We start from the raw sequence: 27,578 nt of genomic DNA, 5'->3' as shown, positions 1-27,578 counted from the left end.
TTTTGTGGTATTGAAAAAAAAAGATAAGATATATCAGTTCTGGACTTTTTTTTTTCAACATTAAAGTGAACTTTAACCTGTAAGACTCATTTAAAAAAAATATATAGAGAAAGAGGAACTAACTTACTAACTTTTTTGTGGTATTGAAAGAAAAAAAAAGAGAAGATATATCAGTTCTGGGCTTTTTTTTTTTCGCCATTAAAGTGAACTTTAACCTGTGAGACTCAATTAAAAAAACAATTATAGAGAGGAATAAGAACACCTCAAATGTAAAAAAAAAAAAAAAGTTTGTACGGTTCTTGGTATTTGGATACCTCCAAGCACTTTCTTTCGCTACCATTCTGCGGAGCCTCAATGGTTTCTCATTAATTAATTAACATTCCTATGTCACTGTGTTTTCTGAGGGGCCTTTGTTATGGCCCCACAAAACCTCTTTCAGAGCTGCTCTTCACATCGTCTCTCTCATGCTCGCTCTCTCCCACTCGCTCTCTCTCTCTCTTTTCTTCCACTTTCCAATGGAATGTCTGTTTTCGCTCCTTGTGTCTATTGTCATTTTAAATATGTTGCTATCAAGTCATGCTTTATGCACGCTTTTTTTTTTTTTTTTTTGCCCGCCGCCAAGCCCTTTGAACAAATATTCAGATAGTTGAAAGGAGATGGAGGGAGGCTTTGCATCCACATGCAAACAGCGCTGGCTGGCATGCACACACACACACACACACACACACACTTGAACTGCATCCACCTGCACCCTCCACCTTTCTTTCCCCTTCCTGTTGGCGGAGCTCTGTCATCTTTTAAATGTTATTTAGTTGTCTGGCCCAAGGGGATTTTTCTTTTACACACACACAGAGACTGTAAAGCCGGCATGTCTGGTCTTCTACCTGTCTCAAGTCTTGCTTCTGTCTCATTTTTGTTCCTTTCTTTTCCCACTTGTCGACGTTGTTTCGGTCAAAAAAAAAAATGGTGGGAGCAAAACTTGCTGCGGGTGTGATAAAGTCTACTGTGATGCTTTGTCGTGTGACAGTGATCTTTTATGACAGTGTTATCAAAAATCAGGAGTTGGGCGACATCAGACAACATTTTAGTGGGTGTGTGTATGCTGTGATATGAGTTAGCGTTAGTATGATAAGCAGCAGCTAGCCACTCATTTGATTTTTTTTTTTTTTCTGAATTTTCAAACCTGACTCGGATCCATAAAAGTTGTCCAACAGTAAAAAAGAATTTAAAAAAATCAAAAAAAATGACCAGAATTAAAATAAAGTAGGTGCGGGAAGAACATGACCTTAAATTTACCAAACACAAACTAGATTGATTAAAATGAGATTAGCTTCCATCTTGTTCCAAGGTTGCTTTCATTTGAAGTTGTATGAAGTTTTTAATAAGCAAAGACAAATAAAGTGCTCCGAAGTTTGATTGAAAGCTATTCACATAATTAGGGTTTGCTTCATCCTTCAATCATCTTTTTTTTTTTTTTTTTTTTTTTTTTTTTTTTTTTTTTTTTTTGCGCTTGTCCACAGGGCATATGTAGTTTAAAAAAAAAAAAAAATCATGCTCACATGCACCGCAAAAGGCAATTTACTGTATTTATAAATAATTCCCAAAATTACAAATGTCATCTTTGTGCATTCATTTTTTGAACTTGTCTCTCAAATATTGGGCTTTGCATCAAAGGCAGCGCTCTCTCTCTCTTTCTCTCTCTCTCTCTCTCTCTCTCCCCTCCCCTTCTCTCCTCTCCTCTTCTCTCCTCTCCACCGCAAACATGATCCAAGCAGCGGCTGCCTTGAAGACACAGACAAGTAGCTACCTGATACCTGACACTAACTTGAGAGCACTCACCGTGGACTTGCTACCTGAGCTCCTCGCACCATTCACTAGCTTGCCACTCAATCACCGCCCGAGCCACTTCACCTCCTCACCCTTCGTCTACCCCAGAAAGTCTCCCTCGTCGTATTTCCTTTGTAATTTAAAATATCCCCATCGATTTGTTTGTGTCACTATGTGGGGGAGGGGGGGGGGGGGATGCTAGAGTCAGGTGTGTTCTTTGGCTTTTCACGAGAAAGCCCTTGAAAGGCAACAAAAGGTTCCTCTCCCTCCATCCTCCCCACCTCCATCTTCTCTTCCTCTCAGCATCTCACAGTACAAAAGAATGAAAGAAAGGTGGGGGTGAGGTAAGGGGACAATGGTGGGCCTCCAGAGACGTGATTAGTCATGGAGCTCTCCATCAGACGCCAAAGTGTTGAAGTCGTCACCTCAGCCGGAGGCCTGTCAAGTTTGGCGATGTGAAACAGCAGAATTATTCTTTTCGGATTTGAATGACTTTCTTTTGGAACGCTCAAGTCATTTCTTCCATGACTCCAGTCCAGCCGGCTGTCAACTTCTTATGTAAATGTCAGCGGCGGGCATCCACGCAATATTCCTTTCATCCCATTTGTGTGTTTCGCAATCTCTATTCAGTCGAGGCACATGCTTGACATTTAAGTCTAACGTCGAGCGGATGAGCAGGTTTATTAATTAGCGACCTACTGTCGTGACTGTACACTATGAGAAACAATAAGTTGAGTTGTAACAACTTCAAAATGTAAATTATTGCCGTTTATGGCAGCAAACAAGTTGTTTTTATTTATTTTTAAGACAATACTAAGTAAATTGAGTTCTGTAAACTCTTATTTCTTTGCTAAAATTGAGATAAAGCCAATTTCCAACTTGCTGAACGTGCCAAATTTAAATGTGTCAACTTTACTGCCTTGAAATTTTGAGTTTACTACTGGCCTTTTTTTTTCTACAGTCCATGACAAGAGTATTTAAGTGTTTTCCATCCATGATGAATTATATTTCAGTTTTGTTGATTGTTGAAAACCTTTTTGAAGGATTTGACTCCAACGAGCCGATACCATGCAAAGATGAAACTACCTTAACATTTCTTTACTTAGCTGTACTGTTTGTTGCGTTGATTTTATTTTTTCTTCCCCTGTAGTGACAGACGGCAATATTTGCCTTTTACAATCCGATGAAAAAGTCAAACAAGAGATGCTTCACTCTTGGATGCTCTTGGCCCGGCACCGCAGTCAAGTCCTGTGTAATTTGGCCTTGCTCTAGGTATGTATGTCATTTTTATTTATTTACTTTTTGTATTGTTTGTGAATGCTCCAACTGTAATTCTGATCCATAACTCCTTGATTGAACCAGATTGAGTAGACTGATGAGCGGCTACATCATCCGTGCACCATGCTCGTTCTTATCGCAATGTCCGTGTGTGTTTGTGCACGCTTGGAAAGAACGTGTGCGCTGCTTTTGTTGCCAGACCCACTTTATTTAGTGTGATGCTATCAGCCATGTCAGAATGGAGGAAGACAGATGAGGAATGTTAACAGTGCTTGTCTCCTTACAATTCAAGCCATGCAGGACGCAGACGTGCTTCAAGGAAAAGCAACACAAAGGCTTCACATTAGCCACAGAAAATTCCAATCATCTGACTAATGCCCAGCAGCAGTTTTGCGACTCTGAACAAGAGACTGACAACATTCCCCTCATCACGATCAAATCGTACGTCAACTTGGAAGCGGCGGGTCAGAATTAGATGACAAAATGTCGCCATCATGTGGCGAAATACAGAAAAGCATCACTATCTGTCAAACGCACAGCGGAGATTGTTGTCACTGTACAAACAAGCAGTCCAATAATATAAGTCATGGGAAAAAAGCAGAAGAACATCAAGTGGAGTTTTCACTTTCCAGAATTTAGCAGCTATCATTTAAATTGGCTTGGCTCACACGGTGTTCTCATGTGCGATAAATACGATATTTGTAAAATATGTACATAATATAATATATCGACTGTTCATCGACAAATCGCTCATCACCGTTTGTGTTGTTAGCAATACTTCTGCAGCACCGAACAAGATGGCCAGAAGTAACGATCCTTTTCTAATCATAATAATAATAATAATTTTATATTATTATCGTTAATAAGAATATAAAATCATTACTGTCATTTTTTATATATAATATATTATGTTTCTATTATTATATGATTTATATAATTATATTATTTCATGTTAATAATGATATAAAATTATTATTATTATTATTATTATTATAAAATAACAATGGAATTACGTATTATTGTTAGTCGCAGTAGGAGAAGTCGAATTATATAACTTTCCCATCGAAAAACACTGCCTGGTCTCAAAGGTTGGCAAACACTGACCTAGTGTGTTCTTGCTCAATTTGATGTCACTTCCAAGCTGCGAGTGACCATCTTTTTCTTATCTTACTGTGAAAACGGATGATTTATGTGCAAACTTTATGTGTTATTCCGATAAGGCGTGAGGGCCAGTCTAGTTTATGAGTGTTTATTGAGACCACAGAGTATAGAGCTGCCTACTGATGGTCCCAACCAATCTTCCGTGGGAATGCAAAGTCCCGCCAGTTCCCAATCCCATTCCTTATCTCCAACTTTCCCGTATGAATTATGTCTGCTGACCTCCCGCACAACATCACTGCTCTTAAATTCGACACACCACCAAGTTCAGGCGACTTGAATAAATCATGACAATAAGATATATTTTATTCCCTGCGGTTTGAGTTCGCTGCGGTCTATTTGTGCCCATGAAACAAGACGAAGAGAGCCGATGCTGACATTCAGCCGCCAACCTCAAGTTTTGCGTAAGTCCGGACGGTAAAACCTCCACAGCACGTCTCACACGCGTGCATATTAGCGAGCGCTTCGCCACAGGGGAGCTCGATTTGCTCTTTTATCACTTTGCACACATGTAAACAAGCACACACAACATAAAAAAAAAAACTATGTGTAAGCTCCATGCTTTGTCTGGCTTTCTGGGGAATTCCCAGTGGGCTGCACACATACAGGTGATTTGCTTATGCTCACTAATCTAGGGGGTGTGAGTGTAACTGTTAACACGCTACACCTGGACACACACACACACACACACACACACATACAGAGTCACTTGTGCTTGGACAAGTCATGTTCATATTGATAAGCCCGCTCGCTCGTTCGCAAGCCTTACAGGTGCCTCGACGCCTGACACACCAATGGTCAACAAAATATAATATGATTCCATTTCACCTGGCAAACAGAAGCCGTTCACCTCCAAGGGTCGTTGGATGAACTGATCAAAATGCATGCTCATGAGAAATATGTAAAAAATAATTATTTGTGTTGTCATATTTCTTTATTATTTTTTTATTTATTAATTAAGATTACTACAATAATGAATACCTTAATTTCTGGGAGTTTGTTTTGTTGGTTTGGTTTGTTTTTCGGAAAAAAAAAAAAAAAAACAAGAATGCATCATGTATTTTTCTTTGTGTATTTCAGGCAACAAAAGGTCCAATGAACCTTTGTCTTTATCTCCTTCTTTCAAACTTCCAGGTGCAATCTGACCTATTGAAGCTCTAACCGTCATTTAATTCACTTGAACACCCAGGGTTTCCCCCGCACAGTATTTTTTGAAGTTTTTCCAGACTATCAGTAATACCCTTTACCTTCTATAAACTTCCATAAACAAATTGGAAAGTTCGTGATGTCATTCATTGCCTGGGTATAAAAAGCACTGCGTAAATATCAGCTGCCCATCCCTATACGCTTTATATTGTCTATCATCTGGTTCCATTGTTTTCACAGCTCTGTGTAACTATAAATTACTATTTAGATTCTTAACTTGTGCGGTTGGAGAGCCTGGGGATGCTTTATTAAAAAAAAAAGTTTCATTTCAATGTGGGCAAGAAGCGGGAAATACCCTGGACTATTCATTTGTCACTCATCTAAGATTACTGGGATCAATATTGGGGCCAATAGTTTAAAAAATAAAATAAAAAAAACACCTTTAAGAATAGCCATCGTATTTAATGAATTTAAATCATTTTATTATAATACTATTCTATGTATATTTTAACTTTACTAACATAATACTAATTGTTGATTATTTTGACAGAATGGTTTTAATTTAATTGACATATCATGAAAGAGCCACTGGATTCAGTTTATACGCAAAATGTTAAAAATAAGACACCATTTGACCTCAGTGTGAATTTATCGAAACTTAATTAGTGGACCCCGCCCCAAATCCACCACCGCCGCCCCTCATGTGTGCACCTTTTGTCCAAATGTGATTGGCCAGTGGGGTGACGTGAAGGAGGGTCTATCTACCAAGGCTATAAGATAGGTGCTGCTCAGGTGGCGCATCAAAGAGGTGGCTTGCTTTTTTTTTTTTGATGCTTGAGGAAAACACATCAGAGGAGGACATTTCATAAGGTATGATTTCCGATGCATCACAAAATCCATGTAGCAGTTTTCGCTTCCCTTTTCCTCTTCCCAGACACACCTTAAATTTAGTCGGCCGTAATAGATGTTTTTTTTTTTTTTTTTTAACGTGTGAATTTTGCAAGTTATGATACGACGAGGGAAAAAAAACAAAAAGTTCCGTTATGATGATCTCATTGACTGTACAGTAACTGACTCGCATGTGCATATTAAGAGTGTCAGTTAGAAATACAGTTATCTTAATGTTGCCTGTTCGGTGCGGCAATACGTAAACACGGATTTGATAGTCAAATTAAAATCAACATGGCAGCCACTAAGCAAACAAAACTTTGAACCAGGTTGATGAGATGCACAATGCATGTGGACTGAGGTGAGAAAAAGATGTGTGTGTGTGTGTGTGTGTGTGTTGGGGGTATTGTCAAGTAAAACTACAACTCCTTAATTAAGTACAAAAAATATTTTTCTTTTTCGTTTTTATTTGTTGACTTCATTTTACTTTATTTTATTTTACAGTACTTTACTGCATGTAGCTGGTGTAGCACAGTCGTTAAAGTTGCTCCACACTGCCTTAAAAATTGATTGAATATTAATGGTGCACAATATGAACTAATACGGCTTCCGGAAAACCCCTTGAAAAACATCACCTCTGATTCTTTTCTTTTTTTTTTTGACAGATGGCTTACGTGACTGAGCTCAGACTCGGTGGGGCTCGGGGTTCCTGGATCGGAGCCACGCCCTCATCCTGCCCGGAGGTGGACCTGGAGGTCATCGAGGAGTATCTTCAGGAGCATTCGCTGGAGGTCCAGCCTTCCTGCACGCATGCTTCGCCTCTGAGCAATGTGGTGCAGTACGTGCATTCTCACCACAGCGCCAGGATCATCGGTGAGTGAGCGAGCATCCGGCTCAACGTGTCGGCGGAGCTTCATGGTCTTGCCTCTCCGCAGAGAATAACTGGTCAGGCCAGCATGCCTATGAGTGGCACTGTGGTGCTCCCAATAAGGAATACGAGGAGCAAGCACCACCTCCGGCCTGGTCCTGTCCGCGTCAGAACCAATGGGTGAGGTATTTTCGTAATTTTAATTTTCACTAAAGTCAATTCTGCCAAATATCTCCCGATGAAGAAAAAACAACCTGTGACTTATGATCGTCCACATTTGCTCCAGGATCACGTGGCATATTCCGATAAGCCGATCGTTTGTATGGATTCAGACTCTCAGTCCAGTTGCTCCCAGTACCACGAATATCACGATGCGCCTTCTCCGACTTCCGATAGCGGAGGCAGACCCAACAAAGATCCTTTACATCTTGCTCCACTCTCAGGTACAAATGATTCCATTGTCTATGCCCCGCCCCCTTTTTCATAAGAAGCTTTGATTGATTCAAACTTGGGATTTAATAGCATCCTCTTCCTCTTTGACAGGAAAGAGGAAGGAGCGCTTGTTCCAGTTCCTGTTTGAGATGCTGCAAACGCCGTCAATGCGAAGCTGCATCTGGTGGGTCCAATCCTCTTCGGGTACATTTCAGTTCTCCTCCCAAAACAAAGAGAGGCTGGCAGAGATATGGGGCCGCCGAAAAGGGAACCGCAAGACAATGACGTACCAGAAAATGGCACGGGCGTTGAGGAATTACGCCCGCACGGGCGAGATCCAAAAAGTGAAGCGGAAACTCACATATCGCTTTGATGAGAAGACGCTGAGAGGCCTCCAAGGAGATGGCGATATGGTATGAAGGGAAAAGTCTGCAAGATATCAATACTGAGTATTTGAGAGGCAGAGAAAAGTAAAACACAGTAAAACATAATCTGATAGATTGTTGCAAGCTATCTACTTTATAAGTAGGACCTCTTAATCACCTAATACACATTTTGGTTGTTGTGGTTCTGTAATACAGATGTGTTTGTCAAAAATATCATTTATTTGTGCGTGTTGTCTTTTTATCATGATATTAAATAATTTTGGAATTGCTTGTACGTGTTTTGATTTGTGCAGATGCTTACACTCAACATGATTCTAAATTTAGGCACAATTTAATCAATCTGGTCTAATCTGCAATTAAAAACAAGATCAGACTAGTTAATTCACAATGTATGTATGATTTATATCCATTAATTTGTGAAAGGTTATTGGTGTTGTTTGCTTTAATTATATTAAGAAAATTATGTAAGTGTTTCAAACTCAAGGTTCTTAAAAGATCAACAAAAGAAATACACTAGTTGTACAGTTTTTCAAGTTTCATCTTGGGCCTCACGGTACTTCCGCAGCTTTCCCGCCAGAGGGCGCCCAAGACTTCAGTGGACCCTCGCCAGCCACCACAGACACAACCACATCACATAGATACCTTTACCGTACGTTGATGTCGCCGCCATATTGGATGTGGAAAAGTGAAGCGATCGATGACGACGCCGCATTTGTTAACAGCTTTCCCCTCCAAGGCAGATATCACAAGGTTCACATTCCTCAGGTAAAACGGAATAATGACTTGAAATTGTTTTCAGCGGCATTTTGGTAATCGAATGTGCTGACTTTATGGCAAACATTAGAAATTCCGAGGCTCTCCTGTTTCATTTTGTAACAACTCTTAATTGTTCTTGGTTGTTTACCGCCATTTTCTTATACTTTGCAGGTTCCCCTAACAAAAAAAAAAAAAGGGGCTGTGTGAAACAGCTGACAGAAGGTAAGGCTTTTTCTCCTCTCCAAATATTACTGTCGTTATTTGTAGTTTAATCGATAAATCACTGAATGTGAAAATGCTGAAGATCAGTTCAATGAACATTTTGGCACTATTTACTTAGCAAGCCCACATTTCACAGCTACATTGTTTCACGGATTGAATATTGACGATTAATCATAATAATTTTTCCTGGAGCCTATTCCCAAAAATATTAGGAGATTTGTGTGAGTGAGATGCATTGCTGCACTTTGTAGGTTTGCACTATATTGCATTTAATTAAATTAATCTGAAAGTACCATTTAATGACGATGTATATGTATGTATATACCGCATATCTTTGGTATCCACACTTACAGAGAAGCAAGGTAGGTTAAAAGCAAGGTAGGTTAACTCATTTGAAACAACTTTATTGTCATTTCTATACAAACTGAATCCTAGTCACTTACAATGATACACTGAATCATACATAGTGCAATACCGGATTACATATAATCCAGTGTCATCTGCTATGCGGAGAGAGAAATGATCCAATTTCACTACATTGGTCTGAAAATGATTTTTTTATTTACAACAAATAAAGTACCGGCATCTTTTTTGCCAGTAAGTAGTGTCATGCAGACCTATTGAGTGCTCGGCCACTAGAGGGCCTGTGTCCCACATGTTGCTATAAGTACAACAAAAAAATAATAGCTTTGTGTTAAACAACAGATTTCACATCCAGTAACTTTGTTGGTTTAGTAAATTGAGACAAATATTAACATCTGTGAAACGTGTGGTCAGGAAACAGTGGCGTCGGTCGTCTGTGAGCTTCTCAAGGAAGGCAATAGACTGTATAGTTATCACCTGAGAAGGGTGTAGACCCACCCACCAAACTATACAACCTACTACCTCACCCTGACAAAGCCCAGTTCAAACACATATCCACCTGGCAAGTAATCGAATACACCACTCGGGAGCAAACACAGAAACGGTCACAACGCTCGACATTTATGGTCTGATCGGACGGTGCCGTTGTCACCTGGGCGAGTAAACTGTCTCTTGGGAAAGACAGTAGATTGTATAGTTATCTCGAAAAGAGGCTACCTAACCCTCACAACTATTCAATCTACTACCTCAGGCCCAAGGGCAGCATTCACGTTGCCTTGCACGCCGGCGCCGTCAAGGTCGCACTCCCGTGACGCTAGAAGGGAAACACACGGGAGAGTTATGGCGATATTTTCGCTTAAACGCATTCAGGTCACAACATGTCTTCTTTCCAAATGGCCAACGGGAATAATAGCAATAAATGACGACTTGTAGTTTAAGTGCTGAGAAGTATTGAGAGATTTAATTGAAAATGCACAGAAGGAGAATTTGGAAGACAAACAAAAGTACACACTCACTGGCTTCCTGAGATTGGAGCATGTGATCGAAAGAGAAAGAAAGAAAGAAAGACAGAGGAGGGAAAAAAAGAATCGCTTCCATGCCAGGAGCTGAGTTTCGTTTAGCCAAAAACGGAACTCATTCCAGCGTGCTATCGCTGTCCTGCTTCTCAAATAAAGGTACACACACACGCACCGCCGCGCTTGTAAACATGGCCGCCGCCGCCGCCAGCTGCCTCGGATTGGATACAGGACAGGGCTGCGATTCTGCCCTCCCAAACAAAACAAGGAAATACAAAATGGCGACATGCGGACCGGCCATTTTAAAGTCTCCCATCAAACGTTTTTTTTTATTTTTTTGATTGCATTCTGGCTGCAAGTGGCGACACCGAGCCGACTCATTCAGACGACACAAGGTCGGGCGCGTCATGTGGCGGGGCGGTGTTAATGAGTATTTTAAGAAATGTCTGGCAGGTATACGACTCACATAAATGAGTATACAGCCTCACGCAGGTCCAGCTCAGCCCATCATTAACTCCCATATCCTCTTTTAGTCTGATTTGCCGACCAAAGCCGGCATCGGGCGAGCGTGTGCTTGGCATGATGCCCATCTCTGCAATCGTGCCAATGGCACATTGACAAGTTATGTTTAGCCAGAAAGAAAACAGAGTGGACTGTCTAATATTGAAATGGCACAGTGACAGGAGCAAATATAGGTCACATGGCTGAATGCTCGGCTTCTGGGTCATCTGCATGTGGCCATCACAGCCCACAAACAACTAAGTCAATATCACTAAAAGCTGCCTTTGAGACTTGGCCTATTTCACTGCCGGAACATTTGCATTTCACTTTAATCTTCATATATATTATATAAAGGAGATGTTCTGCTTTTGGAAATGCACATGATTTATTTGACCTCACTTGATAAAATCCCTGCAAACATTAAAATACTGGATGACAGTAGCTTCACTTAGCAACATGTTAGCAATTATGCTAAATTGCTATACGCACAATTTTACAAAAATGATCAAATGATTCTCATAATGTCCCTGACTCACAGCGACAGGGTGAAATAGAATTATACATGATTAAATTGATATATCAAATAATTTGTTGCAGATAATAAAATGATGTAAGAATATTTAGTGTCATCTAACCATATAATATAGTGCCATATAATAATAATAATAATGTCAGTAACATAGCATCCAATGAGAAAAATGGTATTAAAAAAAAAAAAAGGGAAGGCCATTTAGTTGCTGGTAATGTTTGGCCGCTGATAATGAAACCGCAATTTCCTTATTATTCATTCTGCTACAGTTTTATAATGACTGAGGACACCAAAGGCACGTCATAGTGATACTGACCCAACTTCAAACTATTTTGAAGCAAAAGTCCATCAATCTAGTCATTTGAGGTCTTCCGAGTGTAACATTTACTCGTCACACATTTTCAGTAACATGGGAATGAGTGCATGTTCTCGTAAATTCGACTTGGCAAGCTTTGAGACGACAGCTTGTGGACAGTTGAAAAAAAAAAAAAACTTTGCCAATCAGCTCAGCATTCTTTGATAAGATTGAAGTGACAATTACAGTTTATATGTCATTTAGAATGACTCGAGGTCTATGCTTCCAACTGTGTAGTTATAATTTGAATTATTCGCCGTAACAAGATCTATGTTTTCATGTGTTTGGTGAGAGAGCCCTGACCTCAACCACCTTTAACTTCATGCATGAAGCCCCAAAATCCACAATCTCCTCAGATCATCGAAGAACCAATACGGTATCGTAAACACGGCAACATCAAATACAAGAAGATGACGAAAGTCAATGAATCAAACAATGGATTTCACTTCTGGGTGTGTCACATTTACTGGAAGTCAAACACGAAAATTCGTAAATCAGCTTGGAGTCATGGCCCAAAGGACGTCGAGTCAAGGAAATACCAGTCAAGTCTCCCCAGTCATGAAGAATGCTTGGCACAAATACAAAGCGGTCACCAGACGACTGCATAAGAATGCGTCTCTGTCACTCTTTGCGTCTCGCACTTTCTCGCCAAGTCTGTGTGCCTGGCAGAATTTCAATGACGGGCCAAAGTCGAACTTGGCAGAGCCTCATAATTGGGTGAATGAAGAATTCCCACAATTAAGATCACCCCCAAAAAATCGGATTCATCTTGTCAGAGTCACTCAACTTATTCTGCTTCCTCTCAATCTTTTCCGTTTGCTGCTAGCAAGCTCCCTTAATGTCCGCTTGGCACTTCATGTTCTTTAGCTCCTCATTAGCCAGTCTCCGACACAAAAGAATTCAAGAGCACACGAATGCAAGCCCACGGTCCACCCGAAGCGTCGGTTGAGCTGATCCTGTTTTTACTACATGCTAATTGCATGGAAATCCCGTTTAAAGGGTGCATTGTGTTCTTATCACGCCGTCTTTTCAAACATAAATATATTCAACGACATTGACGCTGAGCGTTAATCGTGGATTTGTGTCATCTGGTTTTCCGATTGGCCAGTTTTTAGAGGAGAGATGGACTTTTTATTGCAGGTCATAATCGATGAAATGTCGACTCAGCAACTTGTGTTAATTGTTGAGATCGATGTTGAAGTTGTACCCAACTTTTAACCCATTAGTATTTTTGAAGTGTGGATGAAAATAGCAGTTAGCCTCCCTAGATTCGGCTTTTCCGATCACTGCTAATCTTCAAATATTCATTTTGTATTCTGGTGGCTTGGAACGGGCACATTGCCAAAATGTGACCTCATGAAAAAAAATTTCAACCCATTATTATATAGCAAATAACAAAAACAATCATTAATAATAATAGTAATGTTTCTCACGTAGCATCTTATAAATCAGTCGCAATTGACGTCAGGGTTTGTGCTCACAAATATGCAATTCGATACAAAGATCTGGCACGATTTGTCTGAAGCAGCTGCAGCTTCCTGTGTGGCACCAGAAACTTCCCGTCGCCTCGCTGCAAACAGCGACAGGTCGGCCAAGATACGGGCCAATAAGCTTCGAGCAGGAAGTCAGCCCACTTGCCTCAAGGAGAAACATCATGACGAAACGCACACAAAGTTCATCTGAGGATATGCGGGGAGGCAGGGAGGCGGGGAGAGAGCTGTGCCGCTCCCATCTCTCTTCCTATCTCAGGCCCCCGCGTTGTCTCTCCTTTTCGTCTATCTTTCTCTCGTCAATCTCGCGCGATAAAATGACCGACCGCCTGATAAACGGATTCATTTGCATCCCAATGCCCGCCACCCAACACGTCGGGCTGATGTGAGCAAATAGGCCGAGCGAGCTAGCGAACGAGCGTGGCGCCTGCCCATTATCAGCCGCCCTTCAACACGTGGCATCGCGGCGCCATCTTAGAACCAAATGTCACCGAGATATGACCCAAAGTCTCAGAAATGCGCATTATGAAAACTTACTCTTGGCTCATCTACACTTTCCTTCTTCTGCCTTCCAGCAATCTCGCTTCCATGATGCATATCGTCAACACGAGGACGTTAAGACAAACATTCCATTTGCTCTTTTCAAAAGACTTGTCACGCGGCTCGATTGCACAAAGCAGAAGCGTGGGGAGGAAAAAAAAAAAAAATGCAAATATTGCAATGAGGAGAATGAGAAACGCTGTGTTACTTATCACGCCGGCTCTCACTGATAAGAGAGCCAACCGGCACCTCTGTTGTTTTTACGTTCCAGGTAAACTGGACCTTAAAGCGACGAGAATCTCCACGCTTTCAAAAGTTAACCGAGAGGACCCCTTACTTGCGCCCGCCATCAGACGGCGTGACACCTGTTCCCTGCGGAAAACCACGGAAAAATCGGTCCGAGAGCACAGAGGGAGGGGAAGACCGGCATGAGAGAGGAGAGCCGAGGGAGTTGCGAAGGGACTGCGGGGAGTCCCGGAGTCCCTCTGAGCACCACAAAAGTTTCTCCTGCTTTGCCCATGGAGCCAAAATGGCGCCGTGCGGCGTGGCAGCCGACGGCGAGCGAAGCGTTTACAAGCCCGAGATCACCACCCAAGACGCGGGAAGTAGGAGAGCGACGTGACGGGGCAGGGAAATAGACGGCGAAAGGTGTTTCAAAACGAAAAAAATACCTGCAGCCTGCACCGGAGCGGCGGCGGCGGCGGCCTGGGCCCGAGGACCGGAGGAGAAGAGGGCCATGATGGCGGGAAGAAGGGAAGAGAGAGGAGCAGAGCACACCCTCTGAGAGCAACACCCCTTTTTTTTTTCCCACAATCCCCTCCTACTGCCGTGAGTGCGTCTGTTCGCACACGGGGTGACACACAGCCCGAGAAAACGCACATCCGAAAATGAGCGCCGGCGTACTCCGAAGCCTCACCGCCGAAGGAACCGGCGACGAGTTGTAAAGCTCGGCGTGATCGATTTGCCAGCCTTTGGCTCGCCCTCTGCTTCGGCCTGCTCTGTTTTTTGCCTCCGCTTGCCTGCCTGCCCACTTTGGCACCGCTGACAAGAGGGAAAGAGAGTGAAGGGAGGGCGGCTGTACACACACACACACACAGAGGAAGGGAGGGACACGCTGTCTGTCGCGAGAGAGGGCCAACGCAGAGGAGGAGTCGGCGAGGGGAAGCGTGGAAAGAAAGAGCGTTCCAGTCACAAGTCACATGAATTGTCGTGAGCGGACGCGGTGACACAAACGTAGCAGCTGGGCCGCATCGGCAGCGCCGCGCCTCGCCACGCCGCTCGCCTCCTTCCAACGGTGACCGGCAGATGGCGCGAGAAACCAACCAGCCGGCGGGCGGGCGCCATATTGCTCACCCTCGCCGTGTTTACTAGCTGCAAGATGCGTATGGCCGCTCTGCGCGGGAAACAACAAACAGATGGACGTTGGCGCTCATCCGTTCTTATTCGTGACGCACGTTCATATTTGAAAGAAATGCCCAATTTCAGTCCCTGCCTGCCGACGACTTCAAGTGACCAATCACGGGCCACGAGGCGCACGACCCGACCAATGCGAGCTCACGGCGGAGCTGACATCATTTCAAAAATATCTAGAAAACTCTTTTTGTCCTCCCACTTACTCTTTTTTTAACATGCACCTGATGAAGGCACTTGATTAGAAGGACAGCACTACAAACCCCCCCAAGCCCTCCACCGGTTCTTCGAAACACTCACCCAGGAGATAAGAGAAAAAAAGAAGGGTCCAGTTTGTCAGCTTTAACTCCACTCGAGTGTTTTCTCGCAGATCAGGACACACAAACACACACACACACACAGCTGTGCTGCACTGTACTCCAACACAATCCAGTTGTTCCATGGAAGCTCACATTCAGCCGAGCGCTCGCTCGGACAGCCCCTCCGACCTGACGTCACTTCTCCTTTGTTGTTTATGAATTTATTTCTCTCCTCAGCTGAACTCTCTGAACCCAAAGTACCCACCCAGCGGCTCCTCCCCTCCTGTCCTCCAGTCCTACAATTACTCTCTGCCAAAGAAGGCAGGGCGCATACAGTATGGCGGGAACAAGGCAGAAGTGCAAAGGCCGAAAGGCGGGAGAAGAGACTCCTTTCTTTTTTTTAATCCTTCTTTTCTTTCTTGACAAGCGCCTCGCGTCTCTTCCTGCTGGCTTTGTAAAAGTTTCAGCTGCATGGCGAGCCGGCCTCTTTTGGCACTTGTCCAACTTGTGACTCTTCTGTCCCTCTGCAAGAAAGAGAAGGCAAGCGGGCCGGGCCGACCAGGGAGGACAGCTAAAGTGACAGCTGGACTGGTTTTAAGACTTGCTCTCGGAAGACAGTCAGCGTTGACATTTCATACGTGTGCAAAAGTCAACTCACGTGGAGCAACAATGAGGCGTTGTGTGTTGGCTTACACGTGAAAGAAAGGACTCCATTTCCTTTTGTAAAAATAAATGTACCCTTCGCGGTTCACAACTGGAAATGAATTTTATTTGCCATAAAAATGACATTCTGAAAAAGAAAACAACTGCTGGTAATAATAGCTTTTGCGTAATAATAACCCAACAGTGAACATGATTGACTCTAATTTAATCCTGTGACAAAAATCGTTTTCCTCACCATTGATTCATGACAGATTGAAGTGGAAAATTACAGTCACATTTGACAATAAGAAAATAATGTAATGAATTTCTCCAAAAAGGGAAAATGAAAACCTGATCTCCATTAATGCCTTTAGACCGACATTTTCATAACATCTCTTTGGCATAGGTCATTATAAACTAAAACAATTGTGATTTTTTTTTTCCGTCTTACTTTTATTAAACTTGACGTATGTATTACTTCTCTTCTGGACCTTGTAAAACAAAATTAAATAATTATTTCAAACCATCTGCTGGGACTAGTTTATTCGTGCCGGTATTATCTGGGGGATACTGCCCTCTTGCGGTCAAAAGAAAGTGCAACAACTGTCAGCAGCTTGACCTCTGATCTTGACTGGCCTTTCTTCAACAGTCTTGTTATGCTCATTTGGTTATTTTATTAATTCTTGAATTCCATCTGCTAAAAACACAAATTGAGGCTTAGCCAGCTGTGCTTTTAATACGATTTCGCTTGCACTGATCTGATTTCTGGGCATGAAAATAGGCCAAAGTGGAGCTATGAACTCCGGCAGGACCAATTAGACTCCGGATCAGATGTCAGTCAGGCTTTAATCCGCTTCATTGAGCTTATTACAAATAAGAATAAGCTTGCACATTTTAAGACTCTGCGTGAGTTTGCCAGCAGGCTTTTACGCTTTTGTTTGCACTTTTGCTCAAATGCTAGAACCGGGTATGTGATGTAAATCATTAAACAAGGATGACGAAGGCTTATTTGTCTGGTCACGGAACAATGCAAAATGTTATAGCCAAGCTAATGAAAAACATTGGCGTCACGTGGTAAAACTCAATCGTGGTTTGAACACAAACGGTAAAGCAACACAAGTAGACAGACCTGGGACCAATACTCAGGCATATATTCTTTATCCTCTGCGAAGAATGACGAACATTCCTGTTTTACAGAGGACTGCCCGCAAGAGGTGTGTCATTATTCATGTTTATTTCATCTACCCATTAATACGACAACCATTTGTGGGACCTCAGTCAAGCATTTATAGTAACGCATTGTTGAAAAATACAAGTACATTGCAAAATGAGCGCGAGTGCAGGTTTAAATGAAAACAAATGCGACTAAATCAGATATTTGCAAGGGATTTTGTGACGCGATGGGAGGAGTTTGTACTGCCAGGGCCAGCCAGCCAAACTTTCGCCTGCCTTTGCGCGTGTTTGGTACGCCACGCCACGCCTCTGTCAGTACGTGCACGGCGCTCTCTCATTTCACAGCAAACTCCAACTCGGCAATTCCGCCTTCGCTGTCAAATTTGTTGTTTTGCATCTTGTTCTCGGCGAGCGGGCTCTTTTTTTAAAAATTATTATTACTATTGTTAAAGACGCGATCGTGGGGCAGCCCAGCGGCGGCAGAGCAGCAAAGCCGTCACAAGGTGAGAACTTGAGCCCAGCAAACTTTCTTTGTCTTTGTTGTGCGCTGCAACTTTGACGCTGCGCCGTCGGCCGATGTGCTCTTGGGAAGTTTTGGGATAGTTGGCATATTTGGCATTGTTCTCGCCGGTGTTTTGATCATTCAGAGGTTGGCGCGCGTATGTTTTGCTTGGTGTTCTCCCGCCTCCCACGGCGACTTTCTCCCCCAAGCGTCTGCCAACGTTGCTTGAGGTATTATTAGCACACGAGCTAACCGCTTAGCATGTCCGCGCGTTAGCTGTCGTCTGGCGTGGATTTATCCGGTTAAAATAATCCCCAACGTACCATCCAAGTATTTGGCCTTTCTCTCATTTCCCATTTTTTATTTTGGGCTAATTTAATCGCCATACTTGCTTTTTCTAAACCACCTGAAAACACTTTTACTGTGCGTTTTTTTCCCCCTCCCATGCTAGCAGTCTCCGGTGTGCTCTGAAAGTTTTCACGCTTTTGCGAAAGTTGCTTTTCTCCTCGATTCATTTGTGCTCACTGTGGTGTAACTTAAACAAGCTCCTGGAGATGCTCTCTTAAAACACGGCATTCAGACAAATCAAAGTATGGATTCTCCATAGTGTAAGCGGGCGAGTGGTTCTCTCTCTCTCTCTCTCTCTCTCTCTCTCTCTCTCTCTCTCTCTCTCTCATTCAAGCAAGAGGCTTGTTGTCACTGGAGTTTGCGTGTCTTGTCAGCTCATTGCTTTATTTAGCTCCTTGGCTGCTAGCCTGGCTCCCCACTGCACTTAACACCTGACCTTTTGACTACAGGGAGTCACCGACATTGCAAAAAGCATCTAATGTACATTGCAGGATATTTGCAACGTGCAAACTCTTTCTAAGCCAAAACGCAGGTTTTTTTTTTTTTAATGTGTAGTCTAAACACACGAGTTACAATTGAAGATCCACCCTCATCTATTCAGATCCAATTAGGACTGGCTATTCTTAAGAACCTCACAATTCCATGTTGATTATTTTTGCTTCGCTTATCAGTTCAGTGCGTGTGATGTAGGACATAATGTCTTAAAAACAATTTTGACAATAACTTATTTAGGCCTGTAGCGTAAAAAAAAAAAACACCAAGTGTAAACTCAAGGACTAAATTATTTGGACCAAAATGATGATAGATTATTTTAATCACAATTATTCATCATGTTGGGGCACATAATACTTTTACTGAGCTACTTTTAAAGAATATGTAAGCAAATTTGAATGGAAAGTTGATTTGGTCCAACTAATCTTTTGCATGAACATGCAGTGCTGAATGGAATCATTTAATAAACTGATTAGTTCCTTTCTCAATGCATTTCAACTCAGTCACAAGTGTGTAACTGACGAATTCAATCCATTTTCAGCAAATGACGCAGGGAAGTGGCTCCATGTGCATGAATGACACGAAGTGAACGACAACAGTCTCTGATTCTGTGCCCGGCCTCGTCTTTATTGGCATCCATTTGCGCCCCGATAAACCTGTCGCGGATGATGTGATTCACATCCACATACTGCGCTGAAAGAGCCAATGCTGCGTCACTAGCGTTTCTGGAAACAGAGCTACCACTCAGGGCAGAATAATTGATTTACCTTAAGTAACTGTACTGCTAAAATGAACAAAGGGGGAAAAAAAATCATCACCAGCACAAACAAACCAGGAGGAAACGCCATCTTTCTCAACTTGAAGACCCGTTACACAACTTTTAAATCCGTCACGTATCCCCCCCTTGTATATCACAATGTCCTTTAAGACTTTGCTCTCTCCTAACCATGTCGCGCTAGGTCTGCCCGGTTACCATGGCAACAGCACAAGTCCTGTCGCCAGTGATTGAAAATAGGAAAGCCCTGAAACCAGCGTGTCCGACAAGCCTGCACCGCAGCAGGGGAAGCTGCGCCACCGCACTGATCCTCTGTGGCGCGAAGCATGTTAGCCGCCCTCTGGAAAACATTAGACACCAGCCGGGGTTCTCTTACAGATGTCTGTTTGGTGTGTGTCAGGAGAGAGACTTCAAGCATCTTCCAACAATAACACAAGAATGTGTAATTTCCTCATGTGGCCCGTGCAGACAGGGGGATCAGGCCTTTTTTTGAAGTTAACATGAAGTCCATTTTGGCTTTGCAAGTTTAACCGAGGTTGTTTGTTAAGAAAACAGACTAATGTTGGAATCAGGCGACACGTATTGGAAGTGATTTAGACACCATGTCAACAGTTATTGTGATTAACTGGTTATCCGGTGGTTCGAAGTAAATTGGTCTGCTACAAAAAATGCACCTGGGAGGTCACTCTTGAGTAACTTGGATATTTATGAGCACAAATTCTGATGTGTAGGCAAAGCGAGTAACTCCCGAGACACGAAATGGAATGTAGCTAATCGAGAAGTGAACAAGGAAGATATAAATTAGCATGAATTACCTGAGACATAAATGATAACCGCAGCCGTTTCCTTGAGTACTGGCAGAGCTAGGATTTTTTTTTTTCCATGCTCAAGGGGTCTGCAAAAAAATATTTACGAACCCCCAAAATTGTTCATACCAATTCTATACTGCAAGTGCTATGCATTCATTTGCCTGCATGTCGGTACATGAAATGATGAGGTGTGTCATTATAAAAATGGAAACAACTGTGCCAAGATGAACTGAGTGTATAATTCAATCCCCTCTCCTTTTTTTTTTTTTTTTTTAATACCCAAGGCAAATCAAAACTTTGTCACATCAATCACTTTTGCTACACTTGCAACAACAGTTTAAAGCTGTTTTGAAACAAACATGAAGTCTTAATTATTTTTCTCCCAATGCAGAACTCATGAGTGACCCTTCAATGAAGGCTAATATTTGTGTTTTCAAGGTGTGGCTGGAGCCGCCGCCATCATTGCGTCGGAGTGGAGTTGCCGTAGCAGCCCTGACGGGGCGCAGGAGGAGGGCGGCGGCAGCGGCGATGGAGATGGACTTGGCGACGGGGCGGACCGGGGATTGGACGGAGACCCTGAAGGGGTGTGGAGTCCTGACATTGAGCAGAGCTTTCAGGAAGCGCTGGCCATCTACCCTCCCTGCGGCAGGAGGAAGATTATACTTTCAGATGAGGGCAAGATGTACGGTGAGGAAGAGAAAATTAGTCCGCTTTCTACCTTCCGTGCAAATTAGGTTTGTCAGTTCACAGTCGAATTTTTTTTTGATAACTAGAATATCGACGCCGTATCGTTTTTATTAATACGTATCAGTGTTTTTAGCACACACCTAATCAGTTCCATTATATATATTTTTTTTATAATTTTTTTTTAAATAATTATTTATATTTATATATTTTTTTAGAGAATAGGTACTAGGTTGGTCATTTTTGACACTTCCCTTATAATTGATATTATGCTACAGCAAGTTCTACTATGCAAACAATCTCTTCTGCAAAAAAAAAAAAAAACATCTCCTTTTGGAGCAGTGGCAGAATCCAGAAAAAATGTTTGTCCTGTTTTGGGAATTGACTGCTTTGTGTCTGAGTCAGCCTCCCTTGTCGCATTCGGGGTGTTCTTTGTTTCGGTAAAGATGTAATGAATCAGCGGCACGACTTCCCAGAAGAGTGGAGACTGCGGCGCTGATGTTGATAATCTTAACGCATGTTTGCTTTGGCCTGGATTGGATCAGGCCCTGCCGGTGAGGCTTGATTCGATCACCTTGGTCCCGATCCTCCTTTGCCGCTGTGAGTCGACGAGCAGCTGCTCGGGTGTGGTTTGCTTGGGATGGGATGGAGGGAAGGGGAAGCCTGTGAGAGAAATAGCTGACCAGGCACTTTGTCCTGACCACATTTGGGAAGCCTATTAACTATGATGTCCACCATTCTGTTTTTCCCTCCTTTTTTTTTTTTTTTTTTTGCTTCATCTCCCCTGGCTGACTGCCAGCAACAACTACTAACTTTGATTTCAATTTGAGGGAGTCTATAAAAGTCCACCAGTAGTCTAAAGTTATTCCCCCATCTGGTTCAGCCTTTTTTTTTTTCACATTCATAATCGCTGCTTCATTTTGGGTTTTCCAGTTTTGTCAGAGTCTCATTGTGATGTCATTTCTCTTTGTCACCTGTAGGTCGAAATGAGCTGATCGCTCGCTATATTAAGCTACGGACAGGAAAGACACGCACACGCAAACAGGTAACCATGACGGTTACAACTTTGTAACCGCTGAGTCATCTTTTATTTGAGTTTGTTATCCAACTCAGTAAAAAAAAAAAAAAAAATCCTTGTTGTGAATATGTTCCTAATGTTAACCCTGGCCGTTAGGTGTCTAGTCACATTCAGGTTCTGGCCCGCAAGAGGGTGCGTGAATACCAGGCGAGCATCAAGGTGGGCGCTCGCCGGATAAACGTCATCCCCTCTGAGCTTATCTTCTTTTTTCTCTTTCTCTCCATCCTGTCCTCTTTGCCGCCTTCCTCTATCTACCTCCACGTGCGCCGTCAGGTCTCTAGTCACCTGCAAGTCTTGGCCAAACGAAAGTCTCGTGAGATTCACTCTAAGCTGAAGGTACGCGCTCGGTGTCGCTGCCACGCATGCCGCTCTGCCCCGACTCCGTTTACGATAACCGTTTCGATGACCTAAGGCTTGCTCGTATTATGTCATGGAATCTTTTTTTGCTTCGTTTAAATTACTAGCATGAGCGACTGAGCTAGTGCATGATGGGGACTTGAGCTTTTGACGTCAATAATTGATTGGGTTCCGCACTTATTTATGTTCTGGATTTGCCCATTGGCAGCTGAACGGGTTTGATGACATCATCGGTCAGTTTTTAGGCCATGAATAAATAAAGAAATGATGCTAATGTTTGAAGTGCTATTGCTTTGCATGAGCTTGGTTGACCCGAGGGTCACATGACCCTGCATGCGTACGCACATATAAATTGAACGAGACTAGTCCGTACATTCTGGGAACGCTTTCTGCTTTTGATGCATCCGCTCCGTGTTTCCCCTCAGCTCTTCCAGATCTTCACTGGTTTCGAGTTTTCTTGTGGTTTTACCATATCCTGTCATCAACTGTCTTTATCAATTTTGAAATACCTATTAGTGGTCATTTTGTTACTGTTCTAATGGTAGTTCTATTTGAAGTTTGTTGGCAATACGATATTTGTTTAGTCTGGTAAAATGCTTCCCGTTTGTGACAATCAAGCTCCATCACAATTAATTGGGACGATACTGATTTTTTTTTTTTACTGTGACATTTCTTCTTTGCCGTAGGCCATGAACTTGGTAAGTTTTTGGTCATACTACTCCGCTTTTTTTTTTTGTGCTTAATTGTTGGCCTTCACCGTTAACGCTTGCCCTCAATGCAGTGCAACTTCTCCATGACAAATATTTGCTTTATCTGTGTTTTATTGATTTGAAGTGGCTTTAGTACCGTAACGGTGGTGGCTGCAGTTTTCTTCTACTAGCATCTGTACAAGCTTTGGCATCACACTGAATCTGCTTTGCACTCTGTTCTGAATCCCTCGTAGTTTTTGCATCATGCTGAGGTATTTGATGTCAAGACGTGCATGTTAGGTTTTTGGAAGATTCTTCGTCGGTGTGAATGCGAGTTTCAGTCCAAGCTGCCCAAAAAAAAACAAAAAAAAAAATTTTTTTTGGTAGGCTTCGAGCTGTATCTAAAAAAAAAAAATGGACGGATGAAGTATTTGTGTATGCAGGCTGGCTTGCTGTCAAGGCTAGCCACCGATATTAACTCTTGGGAATGTTGCGTTGGTGTCTTGGGGTTTCTTCAGATAACATTTTGAATTGATGTTCAGGACCAGGTTTCCAAAGACAAAGCACTCCAGACAGTGGCCAACCTCTCATCAGCTCAGATTGTGTCTGCAAGCGTGATGAAAAGCCAAGCTTCTTTCCCTCCGCCAGTCAGGGTACGAAAACACACCAACACACATCTGGCAAAAAGACTTTTAAGAGTAATAAAATCTCCTCTTTCTTTCCCTTCTCCTCTGTTTTCTTTGGTCTAGTTTTGGCCCGGCCACGTGCCAGGACAGCCTGGACATTCTCAGGAGTAAGCATCCCTTTTTTTTTTTTTTTTTTTTTGCGTCACATGCTTGCGTGAGATGGGAGAATCGTGTTTTTTTTTTTTAATTGCTTGTTTTCTTTTAGCATCAAGCCCTTTGCACAGCCTCCTTACACAACACTAGCAGCTCCTGTTCCTCCACCCATCAGTAAGTCAAGAAATCTGAGCAGCATGGGTGACTATAAAATTGCAATTGCGCAGCCAGTAATGTCAAAAAAAATATTATTTTAATATCCCCTTGTCACGTACTCGTGTTGTATAATATTTAGCCGGCTTTGAAAATGGAGGACACTTAGCTCTCACCGTTCTACTGTACCTTGCTCCTGCCGCTGACCTACTTATTGCTTCTTTTGAAATTGACGGTGTGTTATTTACGAGGTGAAACCCCAAAGGTTAACGTCAACCCATCTGTTTGGCAGGCTACGAGTCCCTGCCCCCCCCTCGCCCGGCAGCCATCGCGGCGCCCGTGTGGCAGGACCGAACCATTGCCTCGGCGAAACTACGGCTTCTGGAGTACTCTGCTTTTATGGAGACGCAGAAAGATAGAGAGATGGTACCACCGGGTTCATTTTTTTTATTCCCCCCCCCCCCACGTGTTTCCCTTTTCTTCTCACCTCGTCTCGTCTCTTCTCGCAGTATAAGCATCTGTTTGTGCACATCGGCCCATCCAACCCCAGCTACAGCGACCCCGTGCTGGAGTCGATAGATGTCAGGCAGATTTACGACAAGTTCTCCGAGAAGAAAGGAGGCCTGAAGGAGCTATACGAGAAAGGGCCCCACAATGCTTTCTTTCTTGTCAAGTTCTGGGTGAGTAACCCTATGGCAAAAAAAAAAAAAATACATACGTTGATGAATTGTCACTAAACCCACCGCGACTAATCCACAAATAAAGAAAAGTGGCAATTGACTTTTTATATGTCACCTACAATTTATAAAACATGCTCCATTTTTCGAATGATTCATTTAGGCAGATCTGAGCAGCGATCTTGAAGAAGGTTCCGGTGCCTTCTACGGCGTGAGTAGCCAGTACAGCGGTACGGAGAATATCACAATCAGCGTCTCGACAAAGGTCTGCTCCTTCGGCAAGCAGGTGGTGGAAAAAGTCGAGGTAAGCCAAACAAAAGCTTTTTTGCCAGCGTCCAAACGGCAGCGTTTTTTCAGCGCTCTTTTTCTTTCAGACGGAGTACGCGCATACGGAAGGCGGGAAGCACGTTTTCCGTATCCATCGCTCACCTATGTGTGAATATATGATCAACTTCATCCACAAACTCAAACATCTACCGGAGAAGTATATGATGAATAGCGTGTTGGAGAACTTCACCATACTACAGGTTGGTAAAAAATATTATATTTTTTTTAAATTTAAGACTAGTGTATTTTTATCCACTCGCAAATATTCACATTCACTGGGAACCGACACAAGTTACAACCACCTGCACTTTCTCCTGTCTTCCACTAGGTGGTGTCCAACAGAGAAACTCAAGAGACTCTGTTGTGTATCGCTTTTGTGTTCGAAGTGTCCACCAGCGAACACGGCGCACAGTACCACGTTTACCGCCTAGTTAACGACTAGCTATAACGGACACGCCAAGACTGTCGTGACTTACAGTCGGCCATTTTCTCCGACAGATTGACAGCGTTGACACGCGAGCAGCGTTTTCGCCTCACCAGCACAGCCGATATTTGAAACACTAAAGTCAAAACAACGTGTGATGTTTTTTGGGAGTGTAAATAATCTCTTCATGTTCTGTTGTTCATGATAATCAGTTTCACTACTTTTCTGTGTTTTTAATCAGAAGAATAATAATGCTTCCGGAAGCAAAAACCAATGCATTTGTTCCCAGCAAAAAGCCAACGTGTCGTTGACAGTGAGGAAAATGCAGTAGATAGGTCTACACACCCTTTTGCAAATATTTCAAGAGGAGGGCTGGAATAACTGATCATGTGGTTGCACAAGTGCGCACACCCTCATGTAACTGGCATTTGGCAATGTTCCAAATGGACCAACAGCGGGCTCGGGACGAGATGTATTTTGTGAACTCACAAACGCTGCGAGAATTCAGCTTGCAGGCAAGATCAAGTGTGTATTAAGATGTAGCTGGACTCATGTTTTTCTTTGTAAGATAAGGCTTAATGGTCACATTTAATGGGAAGAAATAATTGATCACAGTCTTTTTTTTTTTTTTAATCACAAAAGCTATCAATTTGAACAGGGGTGTGTAGACTTTATATATCCACTGCCAAATGATTTTGTATGTTCTGTTTCATCACTATTCTTGTATCTACCACAATAACCGTCTTCAGCTGTCCCGTGTGTAATGGCAGCATTTCCCGAATCACAGATGGCAATTCATACCTTGAAGGAAGCAAAGTGTGACAAAAGAACAAATCAAATCGTAGTGTTAACCAACGCTTTAGTCATTGCCAACAAATGAATTGACACAAAGGCGTCAGTGTTCTGACAGGATGACAATTCCCTGAACTGTTTATTTGCCTTTGCTGCATTATTTCTACCTCCGTGTGAGTTGGGATTCAAATGTGCTTTCATAAAGCCCTGACCTAAGGAGCACTGACGTATAGGACGTGTACACTACATTTTTAATGGTACGTTTTATAAGCCAAAATTAGCTCAGTATACTCTTATTTTTATTTTTGTAAAAGCAGATGTTTTTACCAGCACAGCTACCGCTAATACTCTAAAAATATATATATATTTTTTTTTTTTTGCAGCCATGATCACCCACAGTGCACTAGGGTAAAGTTCTCTGAACTGACACTTGTTTAGCTCCGTGGAATGTTTTTAACTCTGTACACGTTATTTAGCAACACTCGTTAGTTGATCTGTCATCCCCCTCATTTACTAGCAGGATTATAAATCATGCGGACGGTGACGAGAATTGTGTGTTTTTGTTTTCACGTCACGAAAGTTTGAGCCAACTCGGAAATAATCACATTTGTTGCGTGGAGGCCCATTCCGTCATTTCGGTCATATTCATGCTCCAGTCTATGTATACACATATGTTGAATATGTGCCTTTTAGGCTATGCCAATAAAATCACTCACGGTGTTTGCAAGAAAGACCCATCGAGTACTCTTCTAGTTATTGTCATGATGTTTGGATTGCAAATGGGGTGAATATCTATATTTAACATTTCAAATCAATGTGTAAACAAGGGGGCGTTTATTCAAATGAAAAAAAACTGATTGGAATAAATGCACAGCGGATTACAGCTGCTAGGGGGCAGTGTCGCCACATTTACTGGAAGATTTTTAATTTCTGAGTAATATTACAATACAGTATATTTTTATTTATATAGCAGAATACAACACAAAGCAATGGCAATAATATAATGATAAAAACCTCTATTTCTACATCTGCCTTTTTGTTTGAAGCTGGTAAAGATGAACTTGCAACCAAAACAGTCACATGGTCAGTTTTACTCAGAGCATCCCTTCATGAGTAAGACGTGCAATTTTGATTTTTTTTTTTTTTTTTATATGTGCCTGAGTGGAGAGTTATTGATTCTGTGTTGAAAAGATCTTTCTTCAATGTGACCTTTCAACATCTGTCATCGGCACCATTAACATAGCTGGAACATATTTTGAAGGACAGCATTTATATAATTGATGGTTAAGGTACCACTATGTGCATTGGTTCCTCTTGTGACAAATTTGAGTGGTAATAATGTCATTAGTTTGATGATAACCCACTGAAGCTTTTACAGCCTTAAATTGTCGCATTGCAGGTGCGAAGGGTGTG

At 42.5% G+C, this 27,578-nt stretch overlaps 3 protein-coding genes and 2 long non-coding RNA genes across 7 annotated transcripts in view; 4 read left to right on the top strand and 1 right to left on the bottom strand.

Annotated features, from left to right (window-relative positions):
* Nucleotides 1-3,292, top strand: part of ube2t (ubiquitin-conjugating enzyme E2T (putative)) — a 29,423-nt gene extending 26,131 nt beyond the window's left edge. Inside the window, exon 8 of the mRNA XM_049752761.2 lies at nt 2,978-3,292. The gene's annotated coding sequence lies outside the window, so the exon portion shown is untranslated. The remainder of the gene's footprint in view (nt 1-2,977) is intronic.
* Nucleotides 2,980-8,245, top strand: LOC125988028 (transcription factor PU.1). 3 transcript variants are annotated; one of them, XM_049752759.2, is made up of 6 exons: nt 2,986-3,099; nt 5,398-6,279; nt 6,963-7,170; nt 7,233-7,345; nt 7,452-7,608; nt 7,709-8,245. In XM_049752759.2, exons 3-6 carry the CDS (start codon nt 6,963-6,965, stop codon nt 8,014-8,016), a joined length of 786 nt encoding a protein of 261 aa, XP_049608716.1. In that variant the 5' UTR covers nt 2,986-3,099; nt 5,398-6,279; the 3' UTR covers nt 8,017-8,245. The 3 variants fall into 3 exon arrangements, with proteins under 3 accessions (XP_068505451.1, XP_049608716.1, XP_049608714.1); XM_068649350.1 differs by lacking the exon at nt 5,398-6,279 and having other exon boundaries at nt 2,980-3,099; XM_049752757.2 differs by lacking the exon at nt 2,986-3,099 and having other exon boundaries at nt 4,098-6,279.
* Nucleotides 8,246-8,652: 407 nt separating this feature from the next.
* LOC125989150 (uncharacterized) lies at nt 8,653-16,632 on the top strand. The gene is made up of 3 exons (XR_007488613.1): nt 8,653-8,748; nt 8,911-8,961; nt 14,027-16,632. It is a non-coding gene; the product is annotated as an uncharacterized lncRNA (long non-coding RNA).
* On the bottom strand, nt 9,350-14,570 carry LOC125989149 (uncharacterized). Its single transcript, XR_007488612.1, has 2 exons — nt 14,427-14,570; nt 9,350-10,138 (listed from the first exon to the last, which is right to left on the bottom strand). It is a non-coding gene; the product is annotated as an uncharacterized lncRNA (long non-coding RNA).
* An 873-nt stretch (nt 16,633-17,505) lies between the features above and the next one.
* On the top strand, nt 17,506-26,896 carry tead3a (TEA domain family member 3 a; the record flags this gene model as incomplete). The annotated part of the gene is made up of 14 exons (XM_049755197.1): nt 17,506-17,782; nt 20,644-20,892; nt 21,870-21,934; nt 22,064-22,126; nt 22,241-22,303; nt 23,011-23,022; nt 23,556-23,666; nt 23,763-23,806; nt 23,905-23,966; nt 24,238-24,371; nt 24,455-24,625; nt 24,786-24,926; nt 24,997-25,149; nt 25,278-26,896. Coding segments are annotated over 14 exons (1,659 nt in total), but the record flags the coding sequence as incomplete, so codon positions are not given.
* Nucleotides 26,897-27,578: the final 682 nt, after the last annotated feature.

This window comes from Syngnathus scovelli, chromosome 2 (genome assembly GCF_024217435.2).
Source record: "Syngnathus scovelli strain Florida chromosome 2, RoL_Ssco_1.2, whole genome shotgun sequence".
Classification (NCBI taxonomy): Eukaryota; Metazoa; Chordata; class Actinopteri; order Syngnathiformes; family Syngnathidae; genus Syngnathus; species Syngnathus scovelli.
Note: the sequence above shows the minus strand (reverse complement) of the source record. Positions and strands in the feature narration are given on the sequence as shown.

Coding starts and splice junctions, on each gene's coding strand:
- LOC125988028 (XM_068649350.1), top strand. CDS start 6,963: ATGGCTTACGTGACTGAGCTCAGACTCGGTGGGGCTCGGGGTTCCTGG. Junction 7,171..7,232: donor CCACAGCGCCAGGATCATCG/GTGAGTGAGCGA, acceptor GCCTCTCCGCAG/AGAATAACTGGTCAGGCCAG. Junction 7,609..7,708: donor ACATCTTGCTCCACTCTCAG/GTACAAATGATT, acceptor CCTCTTTGACAG/GAAAGAGGAAGGAGCGCTTG.